The sequence below is a fragment of the Gorilla gorilla genome, chromosome 6, assembly GCF_029281585.2.
Source record: "Gorilla gorilla gorilla isolate KB3781 chromosome 6, NHGRI_mGorGor1-v2.1_pri, whole genome shotgun sequence".
NCBI lineage: Eukaryota > Metazoa > Chordata > Mammalia > Primates > Hominidae > Gorilla > Gorilla gorilla.
Genome location: NC_073230.2, coordinates 36,249,572 through 36,261,707, shown reverse-complemented (window position 1 = coordinate 36,261,707; position 12,136 = coordinate 36,249,572). Strand labels below are relative to the sequence as shown.

The window sequence follows — 12,136 nt, the reverse complement described above, 5'->3', positions numbered from 1 at the left end:
GCCAGGCATTGTGGTGTGCACCTTGGGAGGCTGAGGTGGGAGGAACACTTGAGTCCAGGAGGTCAAGGTTGCAGTAAGCTGCCCTCCAGCCTGGGCAATGGAGTGAGGTCTGTCTTTTCTGAGACAGGTCTCAAAAAAGAAAAATGCTTAACCACATTCTACCTAAAAGTTTTTCAGATACTACTGTGCCTGTCAGATTCTACAAGTGGCTTTAAAGGTGGTTGAGTCCAGCCATTTCTCTGGTGGCTTGACTCCCTACAATCACATCCTTGCCAAGTGGTCAAGCAGCCAATTCTTAGACACTCCAGCAATGAGGAATTCATTCATTTATTTAACAAATGGTTACTGAGTGTAGACACTATACTATAAACAGGGGAACCCATTCATTTATTCAACAAATAAGTTACTGAGTGTAGACACTACACTATAAACAGCAGATAGATAGATAGTGGGCGGAGGGAGTAGTAAGAGAGTCCCAATCTTCCCGCAGCATACAAGTTAGTGGGGGAATCATTATCTATCTTATTTTCCTCACATCTGCTATATGTTTCCCAGTTTCTTTCTCATCATGTCTATCACAAAAAGAATGACACATTTAGGGGGAATAATGAACATCCATAAATTATGAAATTCAGGCCCTCATACAACACATGCTTTCCTTATATACTTTCAATTTGTACACTGGAAGCCCCAAGCCATCTCCATTTAATGAAACTGAATATGCAAAGGCTTTGGGGTTTGGCACCCTAACTATTCCTTTCTAAGGATGCACAGAGAACTAGGTGTGGGAAGAAGATAAAAGTGACCTATCAATGCCTAGTCATTAACTTTTTATTTATTTATTTATTTATTTTTTTGAGAGAGTCTCACCCTGTTGCCCAGGCTGGAGTACAGTGGTGCGATCTTGGCTCACTACAGTCTCTCCCTCCTGCATTCAAGCCATTCTCCTGCTTCAGCCTCCTGAGTAGCTGGGACTACAGGAATGCACCACCACACCCGGCAATTTTTTTGTGTGTGTTTTTAGTAGAGACGGGGTTTCTGCACCTTGGCCAGGCTGGTCTCAAACTCCTGACCTCAAGTGATCCAGCCACCTCCCAAAGTGATCAGCCTCCCAGAGTGCTGGGATTACAGGTGTAGGCCACTGTGCCCGGACCCCATGAACTCTTAAAATGCAGTCTCCCTATGTAGGGTAATTTCCTCCCTGCCCCACTCTCTTTGGCCATTCTGTCAGCTTCTGGAAGCACTGGAGTATAATCCACAACTCTTAATGCTATCCCTGGACTGTGGGTTGCATACATGTCTATTTACTTGCCTTTTTTTTTCTGCTGATAAATAGTGCACATATTTTTAATATTAGAACAAATGCTCTGAACTGCGTCATTATAATCTATAAAGTCTATTGGAGAAGCCTGGGTACTAGAGTTTCTTCCTTTCCTCTTAGACACTCCCAGACACTTCTGGGCCTCATTATAAAATCTCCCCAGTTAAGACATTCATAAAAAGCAAAAATTAAGCAAGATTCAAATCTTGGTGAGTTGGCAAATGAGATGAAAACATGCCTTTTCTTTCAGAGCTACGTAATGACCATCAACCTTTCTTTCTTCCATGAAACAAAAATAGAGATAATCAAGTATAAGCCAAGGCAACCCCCTCAACCTAGTGAATATAATTAATGAAAAGCTCCTTTTCAGTTGAAGGTTTATTATGGGCCAGGCACTGGGCAACTGCTTTGGAGACATTAGTTTGTTTATTGCTCCTAACGTAACAACTCCATAAAGTTATTATTCCCATTCTGTAGAGGAAGAAACTGAGAGCCAGAGAGTTAAGCCTAGCAAGTAATTGCTGAACCATGGTTTGGATCTCTGTCGGATTAAAGCCTGTTCTCCCACCCCTACAACTTAGTGGGGTAGGTCCCCCCTTCTCAGAGCTTTGTGGGCACATTGATTGAAAACTGAACGGTTAATTTTGTTTTGTAGGGTGTCCTGGAATTAATAAAACTCGAGGAGTGGGGCTGCGGCTCCTCTGTGGACTAAGTGTGTGGTATCACTGCTTAGGTCAACAAGTGCCTGTCAGGGCCGGAAATGCCCGTGGAGCAGAGGGCCTTTGAGTCGCGGGGAAAGACACCGTGGGCTGCACCTGAAGCTGCATGTTTGTCTGGGTGAGTTCTTCTGCTTTCTTTTCCAATGACATCACCCAGACCTTCCTCTTCTGTCTGCAGCGGGTGGCAGCTGCCCGGTTCCGTTCCAGAAATTTCCGCCGCCTCTCGTCCGGATCCTCGTCTACCACCCTTCGCCGGCGCCCCCCTGTGGGCTGGGGTGGCTGTATTGTCTGGGTTGGCTGCATCTGTTGTGTTGCTGGTGAAACCTGCTGGGACAGAGAGGGAGGAGGTGATGGGGATAGGGAAGGACGTGTTAGGTAAGGGAAGAAACCCAAGCTGATGTTAAAAAGCAAAGCACAGAAAGTCTATCGTTTCAGTCAGCATATGAGACTTGCCTCCTATGAATGAAACAGACGATGAAATCACACTCATGAAAGAAAAGGAAAAGCATCACTGACCTATATTCTATGATGTGTTGGCAAGATATAGGAATGACTCGTGAAAAGATGTAGTCAGATGGATTTTTCCCTGACAGGCATTTGGCTGAATCATGGTAGAGGAAACATTTATTTTTCTCCTTCAACTATTAAAAATGTTTTACTGATGGTGTGTTTAAAAACTTTAAAGTAAGGGCCAGGTGTGGCGGGAGGATCACTTGAGGCCAGGAGTTTGAGACCAGCCTAGGTAACATAGCAAGACCCTGTCTCTACAAAAAAAAAAAAAAAAAAAAAAAAAGGAAAAATTAGCCAGGCATGGTGGCGCATGCCTGTAGTCCTAGCTACTCAGGAGGCTGAGGTGGGAGGCTTGCTTGAGCCCAGGAGGTTGAGGTTGCCATGAGCTATGATCATGCCACTGCACTCCAGCCTGGGCAACAAAGCAAGACCTTGTTTCTAAAACAAAAACAAAAACAAAAACAAAAACAAATGAACAACTTTAAAATAGCCAATGTATGGCTACAGGGTGAAAACAGAAAGGTGAGGGTTATTATCACAATATGGATGACTCATCTGTCATCTGCAGAAAACCTCTGAGCAGGTTGTGGGCTCCTTTCATTCTAATAGTGGTAAAATTGTGTTCCTAACATACCTCTGGGCCATCGTTGCCACTGTGACTCCTATGAAAATGAAGCCAGGAAAGCAGATGAAATCCTATTTTGACTATTACACAGTTCTTAATGCAGAGGACTAGCTGGACCTGCACACTCCAGCCAGGCCTGCCTGCCCCTCAGAGCTCTCACCAGGGTGAAAGGAGATCCAGGAGAGCTTTCTAGGTGATTGGGAAGCTGGGCCTTTGAAAGCATTAAATTGATGCCTGAAGCAGCACTGAGCCCTGTCACACTCTGTGTGTGTGAGATAGTGAGAGTTGCTTGTGCATTACCATACAGTTACATTAGAAGGAAATCCTGAGTGGCAAAGCACTTTATTAAAAAGTTTTACTATGCTTATAGAGTCCTTGCAAGGTCTGTGTGGGACTCAGCAACATCTAAGGCTTGGAGACCCCCACACATAGAGCTTTATTTCTATTCATAAGGCAGACACACAGCACCTTGTGAAATTTCTACGCCTGACTCTTTATATGTCTGGACACCTAATGCTTTCCCTCATGCACTTCACTCCTTCCTCCTTCTTCATTCTCAATAAAAGGTGTTTTTTTTTTCCTCTCCCATTTCTCAGTCACTCAGGTTTATGATGGTAATACCTATAAAGTTGTTTTACAAGAGACATTTAACCTGCAGAAATAACAGGCCAAAAGTTTTAAAAATGAAGCTCAACAATCTTTTCTACCACATTCCAGCACTATGATTGAAATCAATCAGAATGACTGTAATTGCACTAATAATGGCTACTGGTTGACATCAGTTGACTGATGGTGATGTATTTTAATCCAAAACTCTATCAAACCGTCTATGACTAACTGTAAAAGAATCAGGCCCAGGGTTGAGGTTGAACCGCATCTTAGTAATTTTATGCAAAGCAAAGACATTTTCTTTTTTTCTTGAGATGGAGTCTCTCTCTGTCCCTCAGGCTGGAGTGCAGTGGCGCGATTTCGGTTCACTGCAACCTTTGCTGCCCAGGTTCAAGCGATTCTCCTGCCTCAGCCTCCCAAGTAGCTGGGATTACAGGTGACTGCCACCATGCCTGGCTAATTTTTGTAGTTTTTTAGTAGAGACAGGGTTTCACCATCTTGGCCAGGCAGGTCTTGAACTCCTGACCTCGTGATCCACCTGCCTCAGCCTCCCAAAGTGCTGAGATTACAGGCGTGAGCCACCGCACCAGGCCAGCAAAGACATTTTCTAGAACTGTTTGTTGGTGACTCTTTTCCTCCCGATTATAGAGGAATAACAAAATAAATTAACTGTCTAAGGTCTTACTCATCAGAGTTGCTAGTGAAGGCGTCATCCTTGTTATTGGCAGGGGCTTAGCACTTGTCATTCCAGATGCTAATTCCTGAGCTAACTACTGCAAAGAAAAGCATTAAGAGGGAATGTGCTAACTGCTCGGATATTTTTGCCTTTAACTGTTTCCTTTTGTGAATTATAATCTCTTATTGCCAGCCCCAGACAAAACCCTCAAATAGGAAAAAATTGATTTTTAATCTCCATTGCAGGGACTTATCTTTCAATTCTGTATCCTCCTACCCTAAGTTTAATCAACCTGTAACCCATGATACTTTTCCTGTGCCTTCACCCAAAGGCACAAGTGACGTGGTTTCAGGTGTAATGTAGGTTCAGGATTGATTAAGAGAAATTCCTTGAAACCAGCACTCTACAATCACATCCTTACATGCAGGAGGAGCACAAGAAGCCAGGAGAAAATGCAAATACAACCCTAAAACCAGAATTTGTATACCTGGTAATTATTGTTGCTTGTAATTTTATTTTTAAAGCAGAATTCTCTTGGCATAGATGCTCTGAAAATTTTGATCAAAAGTAATAAATTATAATTTCAAAAAGGCAGATTTTATTCCAAATCATCTTAGAATCTCAGAGTTCAAAGGATTCTATTCCTACTTTCAGATAATCATACAATTAAGCAAAATGGCAAGATCTCAGTAATCAGCCAAGTTAATACAATTTAAGAGTGGTATTTTGGGATACTGCCTAAATGATCTGGTTCAAATTTTAGCAAGACCAACCTGGGCTCTTTCTTTTTAGCATACAATTAAAAAAAGCAACTGTTCATGAAGCTAATTATAATAGCAATTAACTAATTGCATATACTATTGGCCACTTACTGACTTGAAACAGAGGGCAATTGGCTAATTGGTAATTAGCTAGTGAATGGCTTTTATATTCAAAGAATTGTTATATAACTTGCTCTGTGAAATAACTTGCCCACAAAGGCAACTAAACCTTGATGTTCTCGTTTCCTTATAAACTAAGTACAAATGTGAATCAATTTGCCCATCACTGACTTTGTAGTTTTTTTTTTTCTTTCTAAATACATGTTCTAGTATGGCGTTTGACTAAAAATGTGACTAAAAATGTTCTCTGGATAGCATTTGATTGCTATACAATTTGCTAAACTTCTACTATTTTGGTTTGGAATAACATATTTTGAACACTGTGTCAAGGGCTTTACAGAGATTCTCTTATTTAATACTCATAAGAGCCTAGGAGTTTAGTCTACTATTACCCAGCCCCATTTTACAGATGGGAAAACTGAGGGGTAGAGAAGTTGTTTCTGTCCACAATCACACAGTGAGGAAGGCAGGAAAAAAATTAAGGTTATCTCATTTTAATGCTCAATTCTTATTCACAATGTAGAACACCTCTAAGAACCTTGCAAAAGACAGTTTATCTAATGAATAGCTTCCAGAGTTGTTTGTGCCTGACCCATTCTGTGGATGGCTGTCCAGGTTTGGTGCATGTTAATGGAGAGGGGCTTAAGAGTTCAAAAAGCTGCCGGGTATAAAGTCTCGTCTCCAGAGGCAGATGACAGAGGAGACAGTGGATAAGTGTTTTTTGGCAGTTCCATGCTTCCGACACCCTTCTGATCCAGCTGGTTGGAAGCTGGCAGTGTGGACTGGGTGGAGGGTATGGATGAAAGTCATTCTGCTTGAGGATCCAAAGTGTCTAGGCCCAGCCATGCTCCTGGACATGCCCTTCATCCACTTACTAAAACTCACTCCAGTACAGGACTCGCCTCTCTTCTTGGCTGTGGGTGACATAATGTCTGCCTGGTCCCCCAACCCTCTCTCAGTTTTGTCTAAATGCTGGCTTTCTTTGCAGCCACTCCTGGTGACTCTCCCCCACTGGGATTTGGCCTTTCTCTTGGTCTGATCATCTACAGAACTTGGCTCTCTTTCTGTTCCCTCCAACGCATTTCTCATTCAGGGGGATGAGTCACCTCTCTTCACCATTTACACAGCACCTTACGCCCTAGCATCCATGATGGAGCTTCTTTGTCTGCCTTGAATTGTTACTCTTTAGATTTTTAACATTCACTGTTACTCAGAAGATTGCCTGTTGTATTTAACTTCCATTTTACAGGTGACAAAATTGAGTCTCTATGATGTTTTAAAACATAGCAGCTAGAACCAGGGTTAGAATTAACTCGTTTTTCTCATTCTTAATTCACATCTTTCTTCACAAGCTTAAGTTCTTCCTAATCCATTGATTCATATTACTTTTGAGAGGGGCTAACTTTCTGACACACTGCAAAAATAGATTTTGGAGAACTTAAAGTTTATGCTTGCCCTTAGAGACTAGACCTGATATTATTTAGCATGTTATTTATAGAAATTATGATCTGGTAGGGTCTTATGGGTAAGGCTTGCCTCCTAGGAGATAAACAGAGCCCCTAGAATGTCAGATAGAACACCTGGGCTTGTCAAACAAGATTGCTGCAAATGACCCCAGCATTAGAGCTTGCACTGTTAAGAAGGAGAATAAGAAGGGGAAAGAGATCACGGAAAAGGTCTACCTGTGCTTGGTTGCCGGTGTGCAGGGGCGGATGTGGCGAGGTCTGGTGATGTGCTGGGTGTGCATGAAGGTGGGAATGGGAGTGGTGATGTGGATGGTTCTGCTGGTGATGGGGTTGAGGGTGAGGATGGTGTGCTGGGTGCTGGTGCTGGTGTGGGTAAGGGTGATGGGGTGGCAGTGTCTGGTGCTGATGCGGGTGCGAGTGCATGTGATGGTGTGGCGTCTGGTCCTGCCGGGAGCCCATCATCTCCATCATGTGTCCCATGGTGTTCATGTTCCCATTGGACATGGCAGCAGGGTGGTGAGTCAATGCAGCCTTCAACCTCTGAAACAGAACAAAAGGGAGGGGAGAGAACAACTGAAGTCAGTCATGTACATTATAGAGATTTAAAAGCAAAATGACTCACATTTTCAATTCTATATTTTACGATGCTATTGTTAATGTTTCCTACCAGTAGCTATCTTGCTACCAGTACAAGATAGCTTTTATATTAATTTCATATTTTCTTATATATCATGGTCAGTAGGAGGGTCAATGTCAACCAAATAGGTTAATTCAACTGTCAAAGCCAATGGGCAGGATATCCTATCAAGAATTACACATTCTACTAAAAGGTATTTCCTATTATCCAATCAGGCATTATATCGTATCTACAACTGAATGCAAGCATACACCAAAGAGCACCATTCAATATGGTGATACCACTGAACAAAGAGCCTCCATCTGGTGTGCCACTGTATTTAATTTTTTTTTTTTTTTTGAGATGGAGTCTCGCTCTGTCGCTGAGGCTGGAGTGCAGTGGTGCGATCTCGGCTGACTGCAACCTCCGCCTCCCAGCTTCAAGCAATTCTCTGCCTCAGCCTTCTGAGTAGCTGGGATTACAGGCACCTGCCACCATGCCCAGCTAATTTTTGTATTTTTAGTAGAGACGGGGTTTCATCATCTTGGCCAGGCTAGTCTTGAACTCCTGACCTCGTGATCCATCTGCCTCGGCCTCCTAAAGTGCTGGGATTACAGGCATGAGCCACCGTGCCCTGCCAGCCACTGTATTTTGTAAGAGTCACAAGAACAAATGCTCTTGCCTCTCAAAATATTTCTCAGACACAGAGAATAAATAATTTCAAATTTTAAAAAGTAGAGAACTAATCTGATTTTAGGGCTTAAAATTAGAGTTAGTAATTTACAAGCTTCGGAGGTAATGTGTAGGTCTTTTCTGTTACCAAGATTTTTCTTATGGTCCCTTCCAATACTCTTAATTTTTCTCACTCAATAGCTTTCTTTTGACTTTGAGAAGGGAGTGAGGAAAATAGAAGAATATGAAGTATTGCACCTCCTTTGATGGCCACATCAACTGGCCAGATGTATTTCTAACACAAAAGCATTATCCATTCATAAGCAGACATGCACACAAATAACTTGTACCTGAGTCTAAAGGAGGGGTCAGCAAACTTTTTCTATAAAGAGTCAGATAGTCAATATTTTCTTCTCTTATCTTCTGTGTCACAACTACTCAACTCTGATACTGTGGTGCAAAAGCAGCTGCAGACAATGTGTAAATGAATGAATCTGCTATGTTCTGATACAACTTCAGGGACAGGAAATCTGAATTTCATATAATTTTTACATGTCAGAAATGTTATTCTACTTTTGATTTTTTCTCCCCAGTCACTTAAAACTTGAAAACCATTCTTAGCTCATACACTGGACAAAATTAGGCAGCGGGCCAGATTTGGCCCTTGGGCCATCATTTGCTAACCCTGTTCTAAAGATTCAGTTGAGAATCAGCTTAGTCCCAGTTTCTTCAAAATTGTTTCTTCTGTGACACAGTCAATTATCATCATATCCCGAGGGGCATAATGTGCTAAGGACTGTATAATGCAGTTACTCGTCGGAAATATATCTTATGCAGAGATGATTGTCTAATTGGCAAGCTCCCATTGGCTTCATGAAGTATTTACCAGGGGACTGAAAGTTCTTTCCAGATTTGTGTTCTTATCTGATTCATGATAGTGGTGTATAATGGCTGGGCAAGGAAACGGTTGTATTTAAATGACGATCAAAGCTACCATGCTCTAACATTGTACAATATTAATGATTCTCAACCAGTTACATACACTATTGAAAAATACCAATTCAATTAATCAAATTCCTTAATTAAACATAAAGAGCCTCTACCTGCTAAGAAAAAAATAAATAAAAAACAAGAGGAAAGGATGGTAGACTGTATGTTAATATGCGGTCATCATTTAAAATATTTTCGTCATCCTGATTCGGTAGCCACATAGTCTACTTCTCACCGATTTCATGAGCAACAGATACTGCACAACAGCTACTGACCTTCATAATCCTGAAGAAGTTCAGCATCCTAAATGTCTGGGAAAGATTAGATGCTGGGTACTGTGTTTCCTCCTTTTTTTTTTTTTTTTTTTCAAAGATGGAGTCTCGCTGTGTCGCCAGGCTGGAGTGCAGTGGCAAGATCTCACTGCAACCTCTGCCTCCCGGGTTCAAGCGATTCTCCTGCCTCAGCCTCCCAAGTAGCTGGGACTACAGGCGTGTGCCACCATGCCCAGCTAATTTTTGTAGTTTTAGTAGAGACAGGGTTTCACCACGTTGGCTGTGATGGTCTCCATCTTTTGACCTCGTGATCCACCTGCCTCGGCCTCCCAAAGAGCTGGGATTACAGGTGTGAGCCACCACACCCGGCCATGTTTACTTCTAAACAGAAAAGTGAACTAACACTTCTCATCTCCAATTTTGAGCAATGATTTCATTGTTTTTATAAAAATGCTTATTATAAAAATTTAAGCAATGCTTTGCAATGAAGTCAGCAACAATGAAGCCAAATGCGTTGTTTATATCTGGTGGGTGAACAGCATTCCAGACAACTCTATATATGTATATGGAGAGATGAAAGAATAACTAGAATAATTTTGTAACTGTGGAATTAAAATAGCATGTAATTTTAAAAACTTTGACTATGGCACAGCAAAGAAATGAAAATCTGGGGAATTGCTGGGTTTTAGATACATGTTTCTTTACCCCCCAGGAGAAGTTTTTGGATGATACTTCCGAATTTAAGGATGAAAAAATATGAAAAGAGGTTATGTTGAAATCATCATGCCTTTTTAAAAAAATGACATGATGGAAAGTATGGACTTTCTAAACTATTCCTTGTAATTTCATTACTATAAAAGTATACTTTTTATAATAAAAAATCAATTACTACAAAAATATTAGATAAAAAAGTAAAAGCCACTTGCCTAGCCTTCTCCCCTAAACCCCAGTCCTGTTCCTCAGATGTAACCACCACATATCCTCAGACATTTGCTTTGCACAAAATCAAGCTGTTTTAATACATAGTTTTGTATCTTGCTTATTGTTCCTTTAGCAATATATCTTTGACAGCTTTCTATATCTGCAAAAATAGGTAATAATAATGGCTAGCATTAACTAAGTACATGCTATGTGCCAGTCCTTGTTCTATATGTTTTACAAGTATCAAGCTACCTAATCCTCAGAACAACCCTGTAAGGCTAAAGGAGAGGCAAAGCCACTCTACCTCCAAAGCTTGTTCTCTAAACCAGGAGAGAAGGTGCCACAAGCCATGCCATTCACACTTTGCCAAAAAGGGAAATGAACTGTGTTTTGCCACCTCCCCATCATCAAAAGGAAAAGCAGAAAGCGCGAGAAGGGGCTAGAAGAGCTGACGAGGAGATGTTATTGCTGAATGGTCCAGCGATGGCCACGTGCAAGTGTTACTCAGCACACAGCTAGGGACCTGGATGCACTCTTTCTGAAATTTAGTGGAAGGGAGAGTGGATGGTAAAGAATTTCCAGGAACCTCATCTGCAGCAAAGAAAGGATTGTCCAGGGCTCAGCATCTTCATCTCCCTTGTTGTATTTGTGAAGAATTGACACTTACTTACATTTCCCCTACTCCAAAACACAGACATGATAAGGGCCATATATCCCTTCTCCCTGCCTCTACTTCCTCACCCTTGGTTTTAACCCTTGTAAGTCTGTCTAATGATCAGGGGATGAAGGTCCAAGCCCTTAATATGGCCTAGCTGTGGTCCCTGCAGGGCGTAGGCCTGCCTTCCCATCAGCCCTTTCTCTTCCCACCCAGCCACACTGGCCAACTTTCAGTTTCTGGAGGGCGCATCATGCACCCTCCAGACATGGGGCCTTCGCGTTTCACAATCTTCTTGCTTAGGACGCTCTTTCCCTTTCTTCAGATGTTCTTCAGACATTCCCTTTCTTCAGTCCAGCCTTCTCCTTAGTAAACTTCTTCCTTGTCTCCTAGTGTTAATCAGTTCCTGTTGTTATATGGTCCTAGTAGAACCATATTTCTTTTAAAAAATAGTTTAGTTTGTAGCGATATAATTTTAGTATGATTAATTAATATTCATCAACCATCTCAGATTGTAAGCTTAGAGCAGAAACCATGTTAGAGTTTGCTCAGTGTTAAATACACAGCTTTAGCACAGAGCCTGATACATATGATACACTGAATTCATATTTGTGGAATGAATGAAGGAATGAATGAATTAAACTTTCTGAGGCTTATGATAAATGCAGCATTTTAATCTTGGATCACTGTAGCTGGTATTTATGTGGGAGGATGATTTTATTAGTCAACCAAGGTTAGCAGAATCAACTACAGAAGTCATGTAGGCAGATGGGCTGTAAAAGTACAGTCAAAACAGTTTACTGCTCCACACCCTGCCTGCCCTCTAGAAAACAGTAACAGAGAAAAGAAAACAGAAGTAAGTAAGAGGAATGCCTGTTAATTTTATCTTGATGTATTTTCCTTGAAAACGTGGCAAGGAAAATAAAAAAATCTATGTAGGAGTGGGTCATTGTGCCATCCCTTCAAAGCTACAAACAACTTTTCCACCTTTAATTAGGAGCAAATGGAACCTGACAAATAAATACGATGCACCAGATCTTCATCTCTCAAATAATTAGCTTATACTGTTAAGGGAAATTACTTGATTGCCTCAAGTCTATTCTTGCACTGTTAAGGCCAAGACAATAATGCTAGCAATGCTTTTAACATTCTACTTAACTATTTATTTACTCAACAAATGTTTATTGGGCTTCAACTATGTGC

At 41.4% G+C, this 12,136-nt stretch overlaps 1 protein-coding gene across 7 annotated transcripts in view; it reads right to left on the bottom strand.

The window, feature by feature from the left end:
- The window catches only part of CREB5 (cAMP responsive element binding protein 5), a 415,936-nt gene that overhangs the window by 14,351 nt on the left and 389,449 nt on the right, over positions 1–12,136 (bottom strand). For all 7 annotated transcript variants that reach the window (XM_063708435.1, XM_055347246.1, XM_063708434.1 and 4 more), the window contains 2 exons: positions 7,024–7,347; positions 2,137–2,364 (listed from right to left, as the gene is read on the bottom strand). In XM_063708435.1, coding sequence (XP_063564505.1) covers positions 2,137–2,364; positions 7,024–7,347 — 552 coding nt within the window. The remainder of the gene's footprint in view (positions 1–2,136; positions 2,365–7,023; positions 7,348–12,136) is intronic.